Source organism: Tachypleus tridentatus, chromosome 5, assembly GCF_004210375.1.
Source record: "Tachypleus tridentatus isolate NWPU-2018 chromosome 5, ASM421037v1, whole genome shotgun sequence".
Classification (NCBI taxonomy): domain Eukaryota; kingdom Metazoa; phylum Arthropoda; class Merostomata; order Xiphosura; family Limulidae; genus Tachypleus; species Tachypleus tridentatus.
Window position 1 is genome coordinate 9,622,714 of NC_134829.1, and position 25,350 is coordinate 9,648,063.

Genomic DNA, 25,350 nt, shown 5'->3' on the forward strand with positions numbered 1-25,350 from the left:
TGTTAGTTTCCCTGTAGGCCATAATACTCACTTTAGTACACTAATGGAATCCAATAATAATAATTTCTTATAAATAAACATTTTTCATTCATTTAAATTCAAAAAGAAAAAATATTTTCAGATAAGCATATAATATTTACAGGCCTTTATTGATAAAACTTTTTTTAAATATATACTAAACATTTGTTATGGAAGAATAACTAAAACAAGGTATACCCTTACAGTGTAGGTAACTTCAAGGACTGTACTTCATAGATGTACTGAATAGTATCTTTTTTGTTCAGTATAGCATTACACTGGCTCTAAATTTACATCAACATCTTTATGCAACCATCAAATAAAGTATCCAGAAAGTGTATCAAATATAATAAAAATCTACTGAAATAATATTAAGATATCTATACATTTTCAAGACAGTTCAATTATGTTGTGATTCTTCCATAGCCATTCCTGATACTTATTTAGCATATGATCTGTTGGCTTCACCTTTGAAAAAAGAAAGTAATTTAAATTATACTTTCAACTTATAATACCTATATAAAAGCAAACACGTTAAAAAAAAATCCATCCTCTATTAATATGATTATGTAACTAAAAATAATTACAAATTAATATATATGAAACTTAAATAGTATTTTCTTTCCTAAATCATTCTTACAAATGATTTAGGAAGATGTTTGAAACAAATAAACAATTTTTAAAACTGTTAGTACCATATGTTTTGGTGTATAAGGTACACTTTAAGAAAAAGAGGGGGGTCTCAAAAACCCCCTGCATCCTACACACTGAAGGTAAAAAATTTTGTCTCCCTAGGCATACTGTACTTTGCACAGCAAGGACTAGAAACTAGCACAGTCAATCTTTACATTTCTCTGGGCTTGTTTTCTTTCTCTCATAGGCTAAAGAAAATGGGTTATTATGGGAAATTATTGCAGAACAGCGTTCTGTTAGAGGCACTTTTCGTTAACTTATATTAGACATTGTTCTAACAATACAAGTGTCATATCCATAAAGAACACAATAAAGGTATTTAAAAAATGTGATGTGAGTAATTTCCTTAATGACACCAAACATGATATTGTTTGAGGACAAGCGAGAAGTGAATTTTCAAAACTTGTTTTCAGTAAATTCACTGATGCAAAAGAAGATTTTGAAAGTTTTCATAATGAATGAAACAACCATATTTTTTTTTATTATGGACACTACGTTTGAAGTATTCTAAAGCATAATAAAAGATTATGCTGATGTTGAATAAATAAATAATTGATAACTGAGAAATATTTTTTCCCTGAAGATAGTCTTGAAAATAGGGGTGTGTCTCACACACCAAAAACTATGGTAAATAAAAAAATGTATTACAATGCACCAGTGATTTAAATGTATTCATAATATTATAAAACCAATTTTGACTATATATTCATACAGATCATAAATATTTAATGTAAGTAATTATGTTTTCCTTAATAAATCTATCATTAAATTTATACTTTTGTAGCAACAAAAAAAGTAGGTGAAGTGTTTATTATTAGAAAATAATTAGCAAAACAAAAGTGGTTGGATAGTATTACTACAATTTGAATTTTATGCAAATCTATTTGAGTACACATAAACACATTTATGCCACATGAATCATTACAACATTTAGTGAATATTCTTTGATACAACTTTAACAGTGTATGAAAAACTACATGTACATGCTGTTGAAAGTCTTACAAAAAAACGGAATAGAGAATTTTCTTCTTAACTTTTTCAGAAATCTGTTATTATGACCATATATGCGAATGTTATAATTTTCCTATACTGAAAATGTATTTCTGACAGGTACTTACCTCGACCTGTATAAATTAGCTACTCATTCAGTGCTGGTCTCTGTGTGCAAAACCTTTTTCTCACCCATGCTACAAGCCCTTCTCCCTCTCCTCATTGAAAATGACTTATTACAATGTGATTCTCATGCGAATTATCATGTAATAACCCTATACCAAGGATAGTGCTACACATTCTTGTTATGCATGCAACTGCTTTTATTCAATTCAACCAGACTATCACTTTGAATTTTGGCAGAAATTGGAAGCATCGATTTTCAATGGGGAGGAAGTGTGAAGGTGGCAAGTATGTAACAGAAATACATTTTTACATATAGGAAAATTGTAACTTCCACCATGGAACATTACCTTTTCTCACATAAATAGCTAAAATTCCACATTGAATAGGTGGAGGGATGGGTGTGAATGAAGCATCCAAAGTACACACCTTGAGACAAGTCAGATTTGAAGATCTGATGTTGGATACTGCACTGTCTGAACCAGGTATACTTTTTGCCTATCAGAGAAAGGAGTGGTATATATTGGCAGGAAAAAAAAAGATGCATATCCATGTGGTGTGGGAAAAAATAATGAAAGTGCTCCAAGGTGTAGAGTGGCTAGGTCACCGTGGACTAAACTTGGCAAGTAAACTACATCCAAAACCCATGCTGCTGGGAAGCAATATCCTTGAAGGGTCAGGATGAGGATCATACAGTTTTCACCTCCAGTTCATGAGACTGGAGAGGATCTTAAACACACATATCCAAAACAGGGCAGATGTTAAGAATAGAAAATGATATATCAATCAGGAAGCACGACGTCTAATAAAAAAAAAGAAAAAAGACGTCTACCACAGAGAAATCAACCTTTCAACAGTGAAACTGACCAGAACAACCCAGGCATGATAAAATTCTCAGAATAACATGTATCAAGGGAGAGCAGAAGGGAAAGAGCCATAACAATTACAAATGCCTCAACCCTGAGTCACTACACAGAGGAAGAAAGATTGACATCTGTATCACATGTGAGGACTAATGGTGATTAGTTTTACTATCAGTCTTAAACTTGGCCACTGGAACACCATATCCATGTGGAGCTAGGATGATGGATTCCAATCTAAGGGATAAAATGTAATGTGATGTTTCACTTTTTTGATTTTTGTGTGCTTTACGGTAGAGTACATTACATTATCTACAACAGTAGAGTACCACCACTTCACTCTTCCCTGAATGGTATTTTTGTACTGGTTTTTTTATTTCATTAAACCATTCAGGAGGATGTCTCCATGGTCTACAGCTCAGTGGCTTGGAACTGGAAAATGTTCAGGGCTCCCAAACTCTAGTAGAAGAAAAGAGGGGTGTGAAATGCAGTGGAAAGTCTATAGGAACATCAACACTTGAGCTAGTGCAATGGGTGACCAAAAAATTCCTATTTTTAAAAGACATGACAAGAATGGGCAGCTATCCTCTTCTGCTTTACCCATGTAGTCCTTGGGATTGTACAGTCTGAGAAAGGCATATTTATGAAGCAAGTCCATTACAAGGATAACCTTCAAGCAATCTTGTGGAACATACCATCTCAACAGGGTGCATTGCATGACCATGGAACATAAGCAAGTGAACATGGCTAAACAGTGCAAATTTTAAAGAATACCTGGTCAGGCACCATTTACCACAGGGAGGGATCCAAACAATGAGTAATTATCATGAAAGGGAAAGTAAGGTCCTTAAAAATATTAAAGAATAGAAATAACATAACCAGTCAAATTCACATGAAAGACTAAAGAACGGCTACAGGCGGAAGACAACAGCTCAAAGAGGAAGAAACTGCACTCTTATACAAATAGTAAAAGATGAACATATCAGAGAAACCACATGTATAAGACGAGAGCCAAGGACAATAAATGAACTAACATGGAAGTAATAAGGGAGAAAATGTCCCTTGAAAAACCATCAGAATTTTGATCCACAGCCCTGGAAATGGGATTTATGGTACATAAATAACACAGAAGTAAGAGTAAGACAAAGGTGTGAAAACTGGGTATGGGTTAAACAAACCAGAAAACCAGGGAGTGCCACCATAAACCATAACTGCTGAGTCTACAAATGGATAGTCAATTTGATGGTATACCAAAGCAAACTGATCCATGACCTATCTAGTGCAAAGCATGTTGGCACCCTCAACCCATTGGGAGTTAAAATGCTTAACAGGAAAGGTGGAAAGAATAAATAAGGAGAACTATCACACAAGAAATGAGGGTAGAGATCATAAGAAGTTGAGAAAGGGGTAAAACATCACATAACTGAGAAATCATGTCTAAACGTGCCATATTAGGTCTAGCTGATTCTGCAGGTGGCGGCAAGGAAGACACAGCAAAATTTGGTGGTGGAAAAAGGCTATCAAAACTTTCATCACACTGAACAGGTACAATTTGTTCTCAAGATAATGGAGCACGTTTAGAAGAATGTATTTGAATAATATAACAATCAATCTTACAGTTTATAAATGAAGATAAATCCAATGATGGGTCACACCCACCTGCTGCCAATGAAAAAGTGTTTATAGGAGGTGTGATACACAATTTAGTAACATTTACCTTGGAATTCATAGTGAATAATAAATCAAATAAATTGTTTGATAGATGAATACAAATTTACGACTGAGACAGAGAAAAAAAAACAAATGGAAAGAGAATCAAAAATAAAGGAATTGACTGTACAACCAAAATAGAATAATAAAGAAGACCACTTCATACCCATTTAAGTTATAAAGATGAATCATGCTAAAACAAAACTATAAACGTCTACACATGAGCACTGTCAAATGGGAAGCGATAGTCTGGTGGAACTGAATATAGAGAATTACAACAGCGTGTGACACGAGAAACACACTGGAATGAGTCATTTCCAGTGGAGGGGAAGCAGAAGGTTTGTAACATGCAAAAAAAATATTTGCATACAGTAGGTAGCATTAAATGAAAATTGCTGTCTTTTCTCTACTACTTTTGTGCTGAATTCAACTATAAAATAATGTAAAAATTACAAATAACTTAGAAGGTAAAATTAAGTAAAAAAGTTTAATAAAAGAGGTCATTTTTACAAAATAAATCTAAGCTTGTAATAAGACTTCTGAAGTTTTTCTTGAAATATAAATGTATTATGATATACCTACCTTCTTCCATTCTTTAACACAAAAAATTTGATAGGAGTCATTGCCACATTTGCCAATCCCATAAAGTTCTATAGGATATGTCCACTCTTTGGTTAGATATTCCTCTGAAAAAATACATAGGGTGTTCAGCTAGTCACAGAAGTTGAAACAAAGAATTACAAGTCAAGTATCAGCATATAAAAATTAAATAACTATTTTCATAATTTTATCAAAATTGCTTATTTTACATTACTCATAAGTTTTATAAACTTAGAAAATGATACAAATATTTTCATGCAAAAGTTTATAATATGTAATTTTTATAAATTTCTTATTTATTTTGTAGTAACTCATTAATTACTGATTTATAGCATAAGCAGTTAAGATAAACTACAATAATTTTAAAGTTATAACTTTTTCTGTGCATGTATTTCTGATAGGCACTTCCTTCTGTTAATAAGGTTAGCTATTTTCATTCATTGCTGCCATATATGCAAACTTTTTATGCATACCAAAAGCTTTCTGCTTTCCCGTGTTGGAATCAAGTGATTACAATGTATCTCTCATATAAATCATCATGCATTACCTCTCCACCAGCAGAAGTACAGTACGTTCAAGTGATGTATGTGACTCCCTTGTGCACTTCTAACAAACTATGACTTCAAAGATGGCAAAATACAGAAGTATCAGAAGTGTGGGAAGTACCTACTGAAAATACTTTTCCAGTATAGTAAAAGTATAACTCCCAATACAGTATTTCCCTACACTCACAAGACTAGATAGAATCCTATTTTAATTAGGAGAGACTGGTGTGATGGAAGAACATGTGTACCTTCCAATGCATCCAAATGATGCTTCTGTAGATGAGATAGTCAGATCTGAAGAGGGGAACTGTATCACTTTTGAGCCAGATACATACTTCACTTGTGTGTGGATTGTGTATGGTATCAGGGTGGATAGTTAGAAGAGCACATCTGAGTGGGAGAGAATATGACGCGAAAGTGATCAAACCAGTGAAAGACATTGTAACTCAATTTTACAATAAGTAAAATGGGTAAACTAGGATGCACCCCTAGATGAACAGTGTGATTGTAAAACAGACTGGGACCTTCCAAATGGCAATAACATTCCAGTAAAAAGAGAGAACAAGGGATAGTCAAGGACAGAACTTGAACAATCCCATGTACCGCCACTGTGACCCACTACACATACAAAGAATCCTGACAAGAAGACAGACAGTCCAAAACCTGTGTTAACTGATTCTCTAAATCCAACACTGGGTCAAGGGGTATTGATATCCACTTGGCAAATTTGATAAAGGCTCTTAATAAAAGGGGTGAACTGCATTTTTAAATGGCTCACCTCCAGCAGTTGTAGAAATGGTATCATAAGATCACATCATCCAGTAAGATGACAGCTCAACTCCTCTGGAAGTCACATCTCATCTACATCAGCAGAACACTACCATCTTAACTTAACTGAACACTTAACTGAATGATTATAAACATTTTTTTGTGAAACCAATTCAGAAGGGTACATCCATGGGCAACCATCCCAGTGACTTGGAACTAGAAAATGGGAAGAGCTCCCACACTCCACAGGAAGAAAGGAGAGTGAATAGGTGATGAAGAGTCCAGAGGAATGTCATCACCAGAGACAGTGCAATGGGTTACCATGAAACCCTATTTTGAAAAGCAAACCATACAGCTTTATTCAATCATGGTATGACAGGTATGGGAAGCTATCCCATTCTGCTTTCCCCATACAGTCCATGGGTGGTATAGTCTAGAACAGGAATGTTTATAAAGTAAAAATATTGTGAGATTACTCACTCACTGATGTCTCAGGTAGAAAGGAAAGACCTGGATAAAGGAGAAAAAAGGGAGTGGGAGAAAAGGTATGAGAAACATCAAGGGAAAGAAATCCAGGAATAAAAGAGAAAGTAAAACATGGAACATGAGGAAAGCAATGCTAATGATAGTAAAGTGAAGAAATAAAAGATTGCATGAATATCTCACGTCAAAATGGTAGGCAGCCAGGGAGGATAACTAATCCAGAAGTAATATAGTAAGGAAAGGTGAGATAAAACTGTGGGTTTGGGAAAAAAAATCAAAGGTATGGGGCAAGATTGCCCTGATAACCCAAGATCAAAGGGACCAAAGATGTATTGTCAAAAACCCAGGGAAGAAATAATGCCACCCAACACCCAGGAAATCCCTGACTCATAGATTAACTGTAGAACATGTTCCATTTATGCTAATAAATGCCCATTGTAAAAGAATGAATAGAACAACCTTAAAGAAAGCTACCTGCAGGCATAAACCCAATCTCCATGCCAAGGACTAAATAAGAGTCATGTGTGAAGAACAACATGAACATCTGGAGGGAGTACCAACAAATGAAGTGGATAAAGGGTAGAAGACAAAGGAATAGGCAATGGAGGTAAAAATTGGAGCTGGATAAGTTGCAGAAACCATCTATGGAAGTAACATAATGGGGGAAGAACATAAAGGAACTTATGGGATAAATCCTGGTCAAAGGCATCAACAACCCTAGCTAGAGAAGGTACTACTAAATATCAAATATAGGTAACAGGAGATTAAGAGATGTATTATAGAGATCTATGTGGAGAACATCTCATGGAAGATAAAGATACCAGAAAACAAGTTAACTGAAAGACCAAGCTGATGAATAGAATATGTTGATATGAGAAAAATGGCAATCTGGGTGAGAGAACCAGAATATGACATGCAAGAATGTGAAATATTGTGTGAAAGTGCCCAAAAGAACAGATCTACTACATGGAAAGAGAGGAAGTATGAATAGATGTCACTCATAGAAGCAATTCCCCTAAAAAAGGAATAAGGGAATAAAAACAACAGACCAAAAAAAAAACCCTATAATAGAAAGAAAAAGAACAGCAGTGTCACACTTGATACCAACATAAAAGCAAAGAAGCCAGATGAGGAGAGAATGGACTGAAGATGACTAAAATCCCAATATGGAGGAAAGAAAGGACATCCTTCTTCAAACCCAAAATATAAACAGAACATCAAAAAATGGGAAATAAACATGAATCAAAAGGTATGACAATGAGAGGCATAAAAGAATTACAAATGCTAGAAGAAATCTCTCTGAAGCTGAATTAAGGTAAAATTAAAAGCCCATAGAAAGTAAGGCTTATAAGTACCTAAACACTAAAGAGACAAAATGAATAGCATAGAAGCCATGAAGGAAATATTCTGCAAAACGTTTCTGAAAATGTGTAAAGGAGTTCTATCAGATACTGCAACAGAAGTATGATAAGAACAGGGACAACCAACAGTTATAAGATAATGGTAGACAGGTTGAGCCATTAGATGGGAAAAGTGAACCATAGTAAAATTAGATATTGTAACTGTAAAAAAGTAGAAACTACAAAGAAGAACAAAATGAAATAGTTAACATGGTGAAAAACGGGAAGAAAATGATGATGAAATAATGCATCTCATATGATACTGAGTTGAAGAAAAATCCAGAATCATGTTAGACATGAACCTGTTTACAAAACTACAGGAAATCAACAAACTAAATAATGGTAAGAAGAATAAATGATAAACTAAATTAAATGAATAGTGAAAAGGGTAATGTTGAAACTAAAAGAAATGAGTGATAATAATTATAAAAAAAGATGAAACAAAAGTAACTGTAAAAGGATAGACTATACAGAAACAAAATAAGATTGTCAATACATTAAAATGGGAAGAAAATGGTATAGGGAATGAATCCCCTATGATGAAGTGGTGAAGAAAAATTATAACCTAAGCAGATATTAATCTGTCAGTAAAATCATGGGTAAACCAATAAATACAGTAATAAAGCTGAATTGAGCAAGATAGTGAACAGAAATAACAAAGAAAATCTTAACTAGAATTACAGTGAAAAAAAAAAAGCTATCAAATTCTCCATCTGCTTGAAAGAGACAGCATCTACACAAGAGGAATTATGGGCAAGAACCTATGATATAGGCAGACCTTTTTAACATTCAATCTCCTATAGGATAAACACTGATAAAAACCCATACTGGGTTCCCTACACGTTACTTGTTAGATGATGCTAGTCATAGATGTGATTCCTGAAGTGGTAACATCAGCTTTGGAATGTAATCAGAATAAGCTGGGATAAATGAAGGCAAATTTCAAACTCAGAAAAGCTGTAATTTATAATAGATGAAGACAACTTCATGTGTATAAATACAAACATGAAGCTGTAAGAACAATAAAAAAAACCACCTGAATATAAGTGCTACCAAATGAAAAGTGGTAATTCAGTAGAGATGATGTAATAATTTAAATGAGAGAAGTGTTGGAATCACTAGATTCCAATGGGAGGGGGAGTAAAGCTTGTGGCATCGATAATTAAAAGGTTCGCATAGATGGGAAACAATGAACTGCTAAATTTATGAGAAAGGAAAGTACCATATCAGAACATTTCTTGAACATAAAAATGACATCATTGACCTTGTAACTCTACCAATTTACATTTAACAAATTTACATTTTTTTACTGAACAGAAAAAAAATTGAATTACTATCATATATACAATTTACTTTTGATACTTCAGAAAATATTATTTATATAAAATCTAACTTAAATAAGAAAGATGTAAAATATTAAATTTAAGTCATCCAAAATACAAAAACACCAGGAAAAACAAATGTAATTCTAGCATGAAAATACACTTTGTCCTATCTATAATGTGGTAAGAAACAATTCTAAAACGTTTTGAAACAACTGGTAAATCCAAACACATTCATCACAATAGAAACTTTCAAGTGGTCTAACATATTAAATTATTTTACTTTGTCAAATGTAATGTTGCTGGCAGTAATGAAAATTTTAAACAATCTTAGTTATAAATAGATTAACTTAAAATGCTTACTTGAAATGTATGATCTTTGCTCTCTTTTCATGGAGCCCTAAAGGTTTTAAAATATGTACTATGTCTTTCCAATCTTCTTTACATGCATCTTCATCTAATGGATATTTGTCGAAAAAATTTCCATAGCACTGGAATAGCTGCTCTTCCTAAATGAAGGAGTTACATACACAAAATCAAGTAACTACAAAAAAAGGGCACATCTGTTGTTATAACAAATAATTTTGAATGAAGAACTGTTTTATGTTTCAAAAACTTGTTATAGTCCATAAGTTAGAATTTCATGAAGTTAACTTGTTTTTGATATATTAATATCATAATCTTTTAATACATTTAAATTTCAACATCTCTTTGAAACAATCAATAACATAAAAACATAGATTTACAAGTAAACTCTCATGTGCATTGCTTTAAAACCTTAAAACAACAAGCTCTAAAAAGTTATCTTTAAAATAATCTGCTTCAGTAAAGGAAAACCACATTAAATGGAACACTGTCTGAAGTTTTTGACACAGGATAAATTGGTTTTAAGACATTCATGTATCCTTTTCAGTCTCATATGCACTTTTAATAGCATTATTGAAACTAATAATTTTCAAAGATAATTCAAATCCACTCCCTAATAATTTAGAGAGATTTCTCAAAGTTACTAACAAAATTATACTTCCTCAGAAAGTTTCTTTAAAATTGTATCTACAAAAGTCCTTAAAATACAAATATAGTTTCATATGAGTTGACAGCAAAACTCAAAATAAACCCAGATGTTGAATTTAAATTACAACTGGAGAAAGTAAATTTTGTTTCAATAAACATACACAATAATTAATTGTTTTTTAACCTACCAGTAGTTTTCTGTAGAAAAATTGTTGACACCAACAACTTTCCTATACAAGATTGTATGGTGATTTTGGTGGTGTCCATTTATCTTTGCAGTTCCATCTCTTAAAAACCAAAGGTACAGAGGTCAACCCTTCATATTTTATTTCATCTGTAAGGTTTTGTTTTCAGCTGGCAAGGAATGATCACTGTTCAATAGCATTTGCTTATGCTGTAGAGACTCTTCTCTTGAGGATGCAGTAGTCAATCCTTAAATTTTGGTTCAATGATAAAGATTTTAATGTTGAATAATACAATTTTTTTTTGTTAATTGGTTATCATTGTTAAGGAATATTCTGATGCGGGATGTATCAAAATATGGAATAATCTTTAATTTCCTGTAAAATACAACTATCTTCTTGAAAAAAGTCAATAAAGTGTTAAAATTCTTATTTAGCATCCCATATTCAGATAAATTTGATCAACTGTAATATTTTAATGGACTAATCACTGACACTAAATTAAAAAAATTATAAACTCGAGTAACCTTTATAAAAAGGTTCCTGCTTGGGTGCCAATATAATAAACTAATCAAAATGCTGTTACAAACAAGATCACAGAAAAACAATTTGTTGAATATAATAACAGAAATCCAAACAAAAACTTTCAAACAACTGGAATACAAATTTTATCAAAAACAAAACAAAAACAAAAAATTGGTAAACCTGCACCTGGTCAGGACTAGGTACTAATGTTAATAAACAATATAGCATAAATCTCAATGTGATTAATTCCAATAAACATGAAAGAATTGGTAAAAAGAACCAGAAGACTACAGAACTTAATTCACCAGAGAATAACCTGTTTCAAAATTCACAACAATAACAAGTAATAATTAGCAATAATTCTTTTTAACTACATCATGTTAACTAAAGACCTTTCAGGTGTTGTTCAGTTGTGGGTAAAAACACAACAACATCATTAAAATAAGCCTTGGCAAGACTACTTCTTAATTTCTTTTTTTTTTGGTTGCCAATCAGACCAGCTAGACACATCTTTTGGGTGGCCATTTTTTTTTTCCTTATTTTGTAATAAAGCAACCCATAAATATATGAAGCTTACTATGACCTACAAATCTTTCTTATTTGTACTATCAAAAATGCATTGAAAGATAAAATGTAAATAAAATAAAATAAAATTTTATTGTGATTGCTACAAGCAAATCTAACCCAGGATTTTGTTCCTGATTGGTCTACTCTCTTAAATGATACGTTTATGATTGGCAGGGTAAAGGGACCTTGTCAATGGGAAATTTTGGTTCACTAAATAATAAAACATAATTACATATAAAATATGAAAGCATGAATTTTAGAAATTTACTGTCATTCTAAATGATTTGGGTAAGTGCTACTTTCTTTGCCAATAATGGAGCACGTGAGTTTTATAATAATTTATATTAGGTACCAATATCAGACTTGCTACTGCTAAATAAAAACTTCAAAGCATCTTAACCATAACTTGTTGATACGTTGATTACTGTGCATATTTTAATCTTATTTACCATTACATTACTTTTCTAAGTATAACATCAATTTTTTAACTAATCTGTATGGAATTTTATATTACCACTCAGGTTGGATAGTTGTCCTGATTGGTTTGTTGAATATAAAATCTTAGTAGTTTTTGTCATTAAAATATTGTATTAGAAGCTTATAGACACATCAGAATCTATAACAAAGAAACTGTGACATAGTTGGGGTCACAAAAATGGTTGGTTGGTTGGCTGGTTGATTTAGTGTTTTATGGCACAAAGCAGCTAGGCTATCTGTGCCAAACATCTGGTAAAAAGTTAAGAGTAAATTTAGTAAAATTCATAAAAGGAAATTATGGTAAAACAAAACAAGGTTTAAAAACAAAAAAAAACAAACACAAAACAACACATAAATAGCATAAAACCAATGTTTACATCTAGTCTACAACGTTAAAAGAAAAACTACAGTAATTCAAGTTGTAAAGGACTTTCTGTAGGGTAACTGTAATTATAATAACTCACCAGGAAGACTAGCAGGTTAGTACAAAAACCACTGTCAGTAACTTGAAGTTCGCCTTTCCAGTCCTGGTTCCAAGTTATTTGATGTTATGGCCATTTTCAAAAAGTAAAGCAATAAAAAGATTTTCAAACACTTGTAGCAAAACTATAATAATAACTTGCCAGGATGACTATCGGGTAGTTCAAACAGCAGTGGTAGTCACCTGACGTCCTGGTTTCAACTTATTTAATGTTATGGCCAATTTCTAATTTCAAATTGAACTAGATGAATTGTGATTTTTAGAGGGAGCCACATTAAAAAGGTGTAATGTATAAATTAAAAAACTTAAATGGCATTAAAAAGATTAATGGCCTCTAAAAAACTAAAAACATTACCAAGGTGGACAGTGTCACCGTCACCAATAACACTAACGTTATGGACAAACCAATATGCTTAAAATAGTGCTATCCTTGAGAATCGTAATGACGGCAAGAAAGTAAAATGTGACTTATTGTGATCTGAGTGTTAAACAAACTACACACTAGTGCATCAGTTCCAGATAAAAGGAAACGATGAGTTAAAAAACTGTGACCCATGTGTAGTCAAGTTAGAACAACTTCCTCTTTCCGATCCTTACGGAAGCAAGACAGCCAAAGTCCAATATAGGGTTTTATTTGTAAAAGCTTGTTTTCTTGTTGCTCACTCTAAGTCGACTGCCAACTGGAATGGAGCTGAGCCTTGAATACAGGACCACAGTCCATGTATGGAAGAGGCACAGCGGTGATAATGACAGAGCAGATAGACTTAGCTGCGGTGTCAGCAAACTCATTCCTGTGAATACCAACGTGGCTCAGTATCCAGAAAAATGGATAGAAGTACATGTTAAAGAGAAATGGGCCAGTCGGTTTTGAATATCGGCGAGAACAGGGTTTGAACCAACATGAAGCTATTCCAGGGCCAGTAGAGAGCCGAGCAAGTCGGTATAAATAGTGCAGTTTGAGTACTGCTTAGCTTCTATGTGATCCAGGGCAAAAGAAATGGTGTACAGTTCAGCAGTAAACACAGAAGCTATGGAGGGGATTCTGCACACAACCACTGAACCACAACAAACCATGGCAGAGCCAACACAATCACATGATTTTGAACTATCTGTATAAATAGGAATGGCAAGATGGTTCAAGTATGTTCAGCAAATAGCAGACAGTATTTCCAATCAAGAGTGTCTACCTTTCTCAGATGACTTAAAGATATCTCACATTTGGGGACTGTAAGAACCCATGGTGAGATGGGCTGGCCAGTGGATACAGCAATGTTATCCAAGGATGGACCCAATTCATCCAACTGCACCTGGATATGAAGGCCAAAAAGAGCAATGCCAAACTATTTGTTCTGAAAAAGCATGGCCCACAGAGGAAGGAAAACACAACACCAGGTGGGATGTTTTGGTAAGGAACAAAGTTTCGAATCATATAGCAGTGGTGCAAAGATGGTTCATGAGACTATGTATAAGTTCTGAACTGGGGAAGTGCAAAAAGCCCCAGTGCAGAACTGAAGTCCCTGATGATGAATGAGCCACGTAACCCATATATACAGAGGTCTTGCAAAATGCCATACCTCCATGTTGTATCATATGCCTTCTCAATGTAAAAGAATACTGATGCAAAATGTTGTCATTTGAGAAAAGCTTCTCTGATTGATGTTTCAAGTCAAATCAGGTGGACCATGGTGGAGTGTTGTCATCAGAACCCACACTGGATGGTTGAGAGAAGATTGTTTGATTTCAGGATACAAACAAGATGAGCATTAACCATCCTCTCTAACGTCTTACAAAGACAGCTCCTCAAAGCAATTGGACAGTAGTTTGAAGGAATCTTGGGATCTTTCCCTGGCTTAGAGACTGGTACCAGGCATCAGGAAAAACATTCTCCTGCCAGATCCAGTTAAAAACAATCAAAGGAATAGAAAGAGAAGCAGGAGATAGATGGCACAGCATGTCATAGTGTATGCCATCAGGTCCAACCAATGTACTGCCAGACCAATGAATGGCCAGTTTCAGTTCCACCAGTGTAAAGGGTTGATTATAGTCACAGAGACAATCAGCTCAAAAGAAATTAGATGATTGCTCTGTCCAAGTCTTGATGTCTAAGAAAGTGGAAGAAGAAGCAGAATTGCTAGATACCTGGCAATAGCTTTCACCTAGAGCATCGCATGTGCACAGGCCCGCTGGAAAGCGATGTGGTTTGAGCGTGTGGGATATTTACAGAAAGTATCTGAGGCCCATTTTTGAGCCTTCCGTGTCATGTGGCAGGCAGGATTCCACCATGGACGAGGATATAGTGGAAAAGCGTGTTGAGGTTTTAGGAATACATTGAGCAGCTGCTTGTATAATACAGTCAGTTACTGCTGCCACACAGTCGTCTATTTTAAGACTTTTCATTTGTTTAGAGAACAATTCTTTAGGAGGCACACAAAGATCTGTCTGCAGTAGTTGTAGAATGAAGTGCAGCAGCATACATCCGAGATTAGGTGGTGGAGAGCAATTCTCGAGCCTCAGGATAGGTAATGTTATGAATCGTTTTCAAACGCTGCACCTCTTCTTCTTCCATTGTAATTGATGCAATGAGAGTCCGTTTCACACTTGTAGGCAACAAGCACACGTCAAGGAACCACAATATGACGTCTTCGAGTGACCGAACCACTGACACTGGAATCATCGAAGAGGGTTTGGAATGTGCGTCTGTTCTCTGCAATTAAGATAACCTGCCTTGATGGCGGCAGGCAGACCACCACCACGGTCCACCTGATTTGACTTGAAACATCAATCAGAGAAGCTTTCTCAAATGACAACATTTTGCATCAGTGACATGGTGACATAAATGTAAAAATGATTACATTGGTCGGCACCATAATTCCATCTTTGCGAATGGATAAACGCCTCACTGCAGAAACTCCTGGGTGGAGAATCCAGCAAGAATTTCCAACTCTGGGATGTTCTTCAAATCCCTCTCAACAATAACTCCTCATGATGAATTCAAAGTCGCAATATACCTCAATAGGTATATCCCCAATTGCCTTTAAAGGCAGGAGGAGTTCACTGTGATAAGATGTGGATGTTTCCACCAATATATCACCAGATTGAAGCTTTTTTACTGACTTTGGAGAGCCAGCAAGTCCCTTTAGTCCCTTCTGAATGAAAAAGAGAAATATCTGCCCTAAAGGTTTGTCTGAAAAAGAATGTTGTATAAGAAAACAAGGTACAGGTGTTACAGATGTTGAAGATTGCTGCTCAGAATCTTCAAGATGTGGTCATTTACCTGTGGTTTGTTTTTTCACTATTTTATTTAAGTTTGTATTTGGAGGATCCATAAATAAAAAAGAATATTTTGGTGCCCACTGACCCCACCCACCAAGAAGCCCTACAAGGGGATGCACTATAACGACACTGCAACAACACCAGAGTTTAGTGAGCACTATACCAAAACATCAGCATCAGATACAATGTCCACAACACCTGCTGAGAACATCCAACACTGGTACTTGGTTGGCCCTAGCCTAAATGGACCAGCCATTTGATCCTAGGGGCCCCCCAAGGCAGCCTGTCTACAGGAATTCAAGGCCAAAGTGGTGTGTTAGGGTTCAACCCCTCAATCACCAGGATCCTCTCCTCCCCTTTACAGGTTGCCAAACACGGCAAACATGTAGGTGGATGTTTAGATCCCAGAGGAGGTAAACTGATAGAACAGAACTTTCCCTGGGAGGTCCCCTCACCACAAACAGTAATCCACACCGATGGGTCACAAAAATAAGCAGCAAATGTAAATAATATGATTGCATAACATATACAAAGTTAAAAATCTCACAATTTCAAAAAAACAAAAAACAAGTATTATTTTACACACAATTCTAAAAATAAGACAGTTTCTAGTCTCAAAGTTACAATAAAATACAAATAACTTAACATACAAGATAAAAATCATTAAAAACCCAATGAGACAGTAAAAAAGTTGAAACGTATAGAGTGTATGAGACAAGTTTTAATAGTTTTAATTTATTAATTTTTTTAACATTTAATTATTTCAATAGGATGATGGACCTGATGAAAATGTTGTCAATAGAATGATATTCTTTAATATGCAAATTAATCATCTGTTAATTGTTTGTATATAAGTGTTACTTTTGCAATGTTTTACATTCCTAAAGATAATGCACTGATATATACTGAAATATGTGTATTGTTTTCTAGTCTCATTGTGTGTTTACTGATTTTAATCCTGTGCAGTAAGTTATTTGAATTTTATTGTAATATTCAGACTAGAAACTGTTATTTTTAGCACTATGTATAAAATAATTGTTATTTTTTTAAACTGCAAAATTTTTAACATTGAAAATCACACAAGTGCTAAGGAATTTTAAAATATTAACCAAAGATTTTAATTTTTTTTTACATTCTAAGTTTTTTGCTTTGAGTTTTGAGTTCTCTTCTTTATTCATTTTGGATTTCCATACAGTTGATCCACATTTTGATAAAGGTACTACTGTTCTTTTCTTCTGAATAGAAACATTAGGAATTGAGTTATTTTCTGATTGTTCTATTATTGATTGGTCTAGTTTGGAATAATCTTCTGTTGACTCCTGTTGGGCACAAGTTGACTGGAGTTGCTTTTTAATTGAAATTAATTTCACTTGGAATTTTGATGTATTTAACTGTGCATTACCTGCACCACAAATCCTAGTTATTTTCTTCAAAGGGAGACTATGCTTTAGAGAAATTCTTCCATATTAATACCAGACTTTACAAAAGGTTTTGTTGCTTTTCCACAAAGTGTAAATACCTTTTTTACATCAATATGAGCATTATACTTAGATAAACACAAAGAAAGTTCTTTTCTGGATCTTAGGTTTTTTCCATCTGGGCTAGAAATAAAATGCCAATGTTGTCAATAGGTTCTCATTTAGTAAGTTGAACACAGAAATACTAATATTTGCTTACAAGCTAGATATTATATACTTCTGTGCATAAGCAGATTTTATATACAAATAAAGAAAATATTGCATTTTAGGTTCTCTTTTCTTCTTACTAATAGGCTTTCACCAAGAATGATTAGATCATTAGTTAAAAGATCTAACACACTGGTTGATCTGATGATAATTTTCTGATAAAAGCTTGTGTTCTGTATATCAGCTGTTGTCCTCTTATGAGTACACAAATTTCACTGTTTACAAGATAAGGAAAAGGAAGTACACTAAAAGAAACACTACTATAAATTTTAAAGTTCAAAATTGAGATATAACTGAAAGGGATTTAATTTCACGTAACATTATTTAATTAAACTAAAGTATTACCAGTGGACTCCATTAATTACATTTAACAGCAAATTAGCACAAGTTTACAAACAACTTAAAATTATTAAATGTTGAAATGTCACATTTTACCCTGTTATTGACAGGTAATTTTAGTTAAGGCTACTGCTAGGCAAAAGCAAAATTTTCATGAAGTTTTTTACTACATTTCTCTAAATTACTATACACAATATACTAAGGAATGATAATAAAGATTAATCTGGATCAACCTTACAGCAATAAGAATTCTACTTTTCCTGTATAATTAACATAATTACCAGCAAGGAATAATTTCTAAACATACTGCAACATTAACAATGATATCAGTAAAGAAGTTTTTTTGTTTATTAATATTTTAAGTTTTCACAAAATCACGTGCCAAAGTCAATAAACCAATTTAAAGAAAGTGCTTATGAATTATATCATATATAAATAACAACTTTCTCCTAGTAACATTTTCATGAACTGACATAAAACATACGACTTTTAATGACATAAGCAACATTACATAATAACTTTCAGAGATCCCTAGCAAATTCAAACTATTAAACACTAAAAACATTCAATTTGATTAACTTTGGTGTTAACAAATGCTTTTGTTATTGGTTTTATATTTGATAGGCCTGGTATACTTCATTCACCAGAAGCAATATAAGAAATAGTAGACTATTTTACAGACATTGCATGATACGTTTTATTTACACACTTTTTCAAAAATACTGTTATTCAAACAAAATTTTAATAACACAAATACTTTACCAAAACCCTAAAATTTAACAGATATGTATAAATGTGACATAATCTCAAGAGTCTATAAAAATGTTAAACTGAAATGTGGCAAATAACAGAGACATAAAATATAGTATTAGTTAATATTTCATTTGTAACTAAAACTTATATTAACCTTTCTCTGCAAAAGAAATTATGCTACATCATGATCTTTATCATCACTACAAAAGTAGACGACAGTCTCCCAAATAGTGAAAGATATTGTAAGTTTAAAGCTTATATATGATTTTGAGTTTGTGACAAAAAAAAGGTTAAATCTTGAGAATTATTTGAGGATTCTAGATTTTAAATTATCTGGTGGTGACACCAGGTTAATACTTATAAAACATTTTATTTATTTAGGTATGTAATTATTCCACTTTTTAGCCAAATATAGTTTTCATGAAAATTCAAGTAATGTGAATGTATAATTCATACCAATTCAATATATACACACATAAACAAATAAAATGTTTGAAATATTTTTCTCAAGTTTAGGTTCTTATAAATGCAGATGGTGAATGACTAATATTAATAACATGTAATCACTTAGAAAGAAGCTATCTCTGCTAACTTAGCTTACAAACAATTAAAGATAAGTTGTTGCATTGATAAATTAAACTTTAATATTGTATAGATATACTAAGGAAAACATTTTACTCAGATTCTTAAAACACATTACTTAGAATATTTATGCCAAAAGGTACAGGAGTTTCTGCACAATTAATCCATTACTTTGAAGTGGTAGACTAGAGCAGTGGTGCACACTTTTTATGCCCCCCTCTTTTAAAGATAAATTTTGTTAAGCCCGTTCATGCATATCATGTATATATATATAAAACAAGTATTAAAATGATATAAAGCACAATACATACAGTTACTATAAATGAAGGTCTTGAGGTTGGGCCCATTATTGGCTAAATTAGTGACACAGTAACTCAAAGATTTCCCACTACCTGTAGATGAAATTGCCATATTATTTGGAGTGCTGTCAGAACAAAAAGATATACTCACATAAATATGCTGATGTTAAAGAAAAAAAAACACATCCATATCTTTGCATGACAGGTCAGGGTATTCTTTACAAACTGGCATCTAGAAATTCCCAAGAAGTTTTAACTTGAATTTTGCCTGAAGGTTTTATAACTTGATAGTTCTGTACTGAGCTTCCATTAGCAGATAAAGAAGTTATGCTGCCAATAAATGGATTCTAGATCCAATACTGTTCTTTATTGTTTCTTGGAGTTAATCTGCAAATTGATACTGATGTTTTTCAGATGAATATAAACACTGCTATGAATAAGACAATTAACATAACTCATTTTCTTCTAATAATTTATTAAAGCATGAAAGATCTCAAAGTATCCATTTTTAAAATGATTTTTCAACAGCATAAGTGTCTCAGATGCAAAATATTAATATTATGACCATGCAGTGACAAATTAAGTTTAACAGTTTCTTGAGCAAAATCAACCAAGTAGCATCTTAATATAAACAGCTTTTCATTAATAAAAGGTACTGTTAGTGCAGGGTTGCAATTAAAAAACAACAACAACACAAAGTTCATCTTTTAGTTGTACAATGCAACTGACCACCTTCCTAGAAGACAACCAGTGCACATCTGTATTCAGCAGGAACACATAATACATGGATCACATTTCTCCATGAATAATGGAAAACAGCTTGCTGCTCAAAGCTTCCTTATTTCACAACAATCACATTACTTTGCAAGCACTTTGGTTTTGGCTGCATTTTCTTTTAAATTAATGCCTTCCTGTATAGAGGTGGGGGCCTGGCATGGCCAGGTGGTTAAGGCACTCTACTCATAATCAGTGATGACGAGAAACCCACTTGTTGAGAAATTTATATGCAAAAACGGCTCGTTTGGGCTGAGAAAACACTTATTCCAAAGAACGAGAGAAATCGTGTTAATATAACACTTGCTACAAAGAACAAGAGACATAAAAGTGTAAAGTGTTTTCTCAGCCCAAACGAGCCGTTTTTGCATATAAATACTCTACTCATAATTCGAGGGTTGCGGTTTCAAATCCCCATCACACCAAACATGCTAGTCCTTTCAGCCATGAGGGCATTATAATGTTACAATCAATCCCACTATTCATTGGTAAAAGAGTAGCCCAAGAGTTGGAGTGGGTGGTGATGACCAGATGCCTTCCCTCTAGTTTTACACTGCTAAATTAGGGATGGCTAGCTCAGATAGCCCTCAAGTAGTTTTATGCAAAATTTAAAACAAAAAACCAAACCTGTATAGAGATGCAATGGCAATATGCTAGACCTGGAGCAAGAACACTTACTTAGTTTCTGAACTTCTTCCTTTTTCCCAAAATGCAGCTGCCCTTTCAGGGAATAAGCGAAGAAAGACTGTCTGCAGAAAAATACTCAACAAAACGGAAGATGGCTTCCCCTATAGTGCTCTGTTTCTGCGATTGGCAAAACAAAAACTCTTTGTGCACTTTCTCTTCATAACAATATAATACACAAGTAATAGAAGGTGAGTTAAATTTGCAATATCTGTGGTTTCAACAAGTTGCACTGTGAAGCTTGGACTGATCTGGATACATCTTATCAATTGCATTTTATCAGTAAAGATTACATTTATAAGCCTCACAACAGTGTCACATGATAATGGAATAGACTTGAGGGTTTCACTATCTCTCCTCTCTCTCTCTCTCTTTAAACATGATCTTATAGCTTTATGGAAGCAGGGTGAATTAGCATCTCCCCTATGATGTATGCTTTTCTCAATCAAATAAGATACATCTAAGGAAGCTTTCAAGGCTTTTGATAGAACAGTGGTTCTATTTAAAGGAAGAATTACCATAAGTAATTCTTGTTACTTGAGAAACTTAATGGTTTTACTCACATGCTCAAAATGTTTTGCTTTTAAAAGCTTTGCAAGAGTATCATGCTATCACTGGCTAAAATCTGATCAAAAATGTACTGTAACTGTTCCTTGTTATTAACAACATTAAGTGAAACCAATTTTAAATATTCTTCTTCAGACTTACATTATTTAATTTTTGGTTTAGTGTTTAGTATACCAACAGAAGCAAAAGAAATGAAAACAAAAAAAGTACTTGGTCCAACTACAGGGCTATCACTTTATAATTCTTCATTGTCATAATTATTTGACAAATTTTTCTGTTTTATTTCTGTACTGTCAATTTTTGCCAAGATGCAACATCCAACTGTTTTTTACAAACTAGTATATGTACAATAATGTTCAAAACTAGAAAACTAAGATTTCTCCTACCTTAAAACATATTTCCAATAGATATTTCTTCACACAGTTAAGCATCTTCCAGGTGCATCTGCCTTAAGGATTTGCATACCACTAACCTTTAAGCAAGTCCAACCTAACCTAAAAAAATGTTCTCATTAATCGTGATATTGCATGATGGCATTATTATGCAGCAGAGTCCCTCCACTAGTAGGAGGTCAACGCACTTCCCTGTGCAGTAACTCCCTCTATACATTTGCACTCATAAATCTTCATTCTTTAATGATGCAAGCAAGAAATGAGCACCATAAGTGGGTTGGATGGATAGGAATGTGTGCAAAGATGTACATATAGGAAATACATTTTTAGGTAAAGAATATGTTAATTTCTGAGACAATACCCACCTCTTCACACTGTTAAGCTAGAATCCTATGCTGAATTTGTAAAGAGGCCAGTATAAAGATTTATTTAGATGAGTTCTCTTCAGAAAGCACCTGAAAGAAACTCATCATATATGACACCCAAATGGTAGGATCTCTACAGAGGCATGCCCATGGGAAGGAGTCCACATCTCATCTCTTTCAAGTTATACTCTTTATCTAGATAAAAAAGAGGAAGAAGCACACAAGCCCCACGAGTTACAGGGACTAGTAGAATAAGAACATGTCTGTACAAATACTTACTCACAAGAGGTCAGAAAGCCAATATGTGTATAGTGGTTGACACATGTTCAAACTGTACCTTGTACTCACCTCAACTATACCAAACTTTTTTATTGGACCAGCACTAGCTGCAAAAGAAGAGCACAGTATAATGGTGCATGCTTACCTCAACTCCATTGAATGGACTCTGGCTATGGAAATAATACCCCATATTTTACCAACTGACACCTCTTGTTCTAGCTTCAGCAATTAGGGGTCCATCAGTGGGGATTTTCTATGGTCTGCCATCTCAGTAGCTAGGAATTGGTAAGTGACAAAGGTCTCCCATGCTTCATTCAAAGAGAAAATGGAGAAAAATTTATGGTGAGGAGACCTGGAAAAAATGTCCATAATCACATCTGTCCTTCAGCCAAAAAGGTCTTTTACAAGCACAATCCATTGAAGAGGGAAGAACCTCCCAGGTTGGCTTTTTTCCAGAATAGTCCATGGAATAGGTATGATATGGATCAGACAGTAGACAGATATATAACTACACCACAAGGATATCTCAAGTGTTCTTACAAAAAAACCCAACTGGCCATGGAGATACAGTTACGACAGAAAGTGTTCATACACCTGTGTTGTGCATAGTTTTTTCCTCATAACTTAAAAAGTATCACAATTAGGATAATGAAACTATTGTATAGTATAAATATTATACTAACACACATTTACAAAAATAAATGACAAATAAACTTTATAAACAAATAACCAAACATAGGAGGGGCAGAAAGTGTTCGTGCGTCTACTTTAATGGTCAGTTGTGCAGCCTTTCAGGTGAATTACTTGGCACAATCTCTCCTTATCGCCCTCAATGATCGTTTGACAGTACTCGACTGGTATTTTCTTCCATTCGTCTTCACAGAAGGCCTCCAACTCTTGCAAGTTTTTCAGATGATGCTGATGAACCCTGGTCTTCAACTCATGCCAAACGTTTTCAATTGGGTAGAAATCAGATGACTGCGATGGCCACTCCAGAACGCTTATATGTTTCCTCTGCAACCAGGATTGCACATATTTTGATGTTTGCTTAGGGTCATTGTTGTGCTGGAAGATCCAACGATGCCCAAGCCGCAAGTTCTGAGCATCATTCTTGATATAAGTGCATAATATATCAGGAGCCAGGGCAGATGGTATGAGTGCTTTTCATTATCCTAGCTTGATACAGAAGTTTGGGAATAAGCATACCCCAAGAGTTACAACCAGCCACCTAACAAGATCTCTTAAGCAAATATTATAAGAAAAAGAAAATGTATTCATTTGTCTAAAGGTGGTGGGTTGACTGAAGGATGGCAAATGGAGGAAGGTAGTAACAGTCAGAAAATGAGACAGCCAGGTGGTGAAGATAGTGGGCAACAAAGGGTATGAGGTAGTCTCATCCAAAACCCACAGGAAATGAGCAGTGAGGGAATGAGTGAGGTGATGAAGTTGATTGGATGAAAAGTGAAACACTCTGTGAGCATTGATTTCCAATGAAAAGTATTACAAATTGATATTAGAAGGAGATATGGCTCTGGAAGATGAGAAACCTAGGAGACTGAAGAGCTAAAGACAGAAGCCTCAAATGATACATTTCCTACACTCACTTAACCATGCAGATACGGTTCATGAGTCAAAGGCCATGTCATAGATTTCAAAATTTTATTAAACTATTTTATGAACGTGTACCAATAAGTTTCATATCAAATTGAAGATTATAATTCAAATTTTAATATTATATATTAGATAACTTTTTAATTTAAAAGTAAATATTAAAAAACCCACCTAAATATTGATTTTTGTGTGTTATGTGGTATGTTGAATGCAACATTGGTTCAAATTAGATGTTTGTGATGTCCAAATACAGAAACTATAGTTTCTTACAAATTACATATTTAAATTACCAATAATGGCAAACTAGAATATAAGATGACAACCTACCATCTTTCCTATTTTCTGAAATATTAATATATTTACCGAATCAACCAAAGTGGCCACATACACGTCTTCAATTTTTAATACTACCTGCTTTTTATGTACAACTATTTTGCTCAATCAAAAGCTCCGAATGTCTCCCTAGTGGTTTTCTCAGCCTCTGAAAAGTATTTGCATGCCAAACTCTATCTTTACATGCTAGATTCAAAGAAGTAAGGAAAGACATTATTGAGCTTGAAATTTCATATTTCTTTAGATCCAAATACAGTTTAGTTAATAAGCTTGATAAATTATTGTGAAATTCTGTGGGATTAAAGTAGTAATTTATAATTTATGGTTATTTCAAAATGTATATAGAAAACTTAAAAACAAATTATTTCATTTCACATTATCTACATGTGAAATTTGAAAAAAGCAACCTAGAGCAAGCAGCAAATGAGCACAGTTTGTAAGTAGATGTTATATTTTTTTACTTACTGTTCTACGTTTTAAGAAAAATAACAACTAAAATTAGGAGCTTATCTGTTAATAGTAATGAAGTATATACATATATAATGTATTATAACTGAAATTTGACTAATTCACAAAATACTAGTTCACTAAAACACAGCCTAAACAGGTAACATTGTAAAGGCTTGTTTCATATACTTGGATATATTAACATGAGT

The 25,350-nt window shown here is 33.7% G+C and overlaps 2 protein-coding genes across 3 annotated transcripts in view; one reads left to right on the forward strand and one right to left on the reverse strand.

Annotated features, from left to right (window-relative positions):
* Window positions 1-25,350, forward strand: part of LOC143250479 (cyclin-Q-like) — a 477,792-nt gene that overhangs the window by 399,737 nt on the left and 52,705 nt on the right. The gene's annotated exons all lie outside the window — the stretch shown is intronic.
* On the reverse strand, window positions 121-16,666 carry LOC143250475 (methyl-CpG-binding domain protein 4-like). Its single transcript, XM_076501064.1, has 5 exons — window positions 12,742-16,666; window positions 10,715-10,958; window positions 9,876-10,021; window positions 4,977-5,080; window positions 121-486 (listed from the first exon to the last, which is right to left on the reverse strand). The coding sequence occupies exons 3-5, from the start codon at window positions 9,904-9,906 to the stop codon at window positions 409-411; spliced, it is 213 nt and encodes a 70-aa protein (XP_076357179.1). The 5' UTR covers window positions 9,907-10,021; window positions 10,715-10,958; window positions 12,742-16,666; the 3' UTR covers window positions 121-408.

Coding starts and splice junctions, on each gene's coding strand:
- LOC143250475 (XM_076501064.1), bottom strand. CDS start 9,906: ATGAAAAGAGAGCAAAGATCATACATTTCAA. Junction 5,081..9,875: donor GCAAAGATCATACATTTCAA/GTAAGCATTTTA, acceptor GTATTTTTTCAG/AGGAATATCTAACCAAAGAG. Junction 487..4,976: donor GTGTTAAAGAATGGAAGAAG/GTAGGTATATCA, acceptor CTTTTTTCAAAG/GTGAAGCCAACAGATCATAT.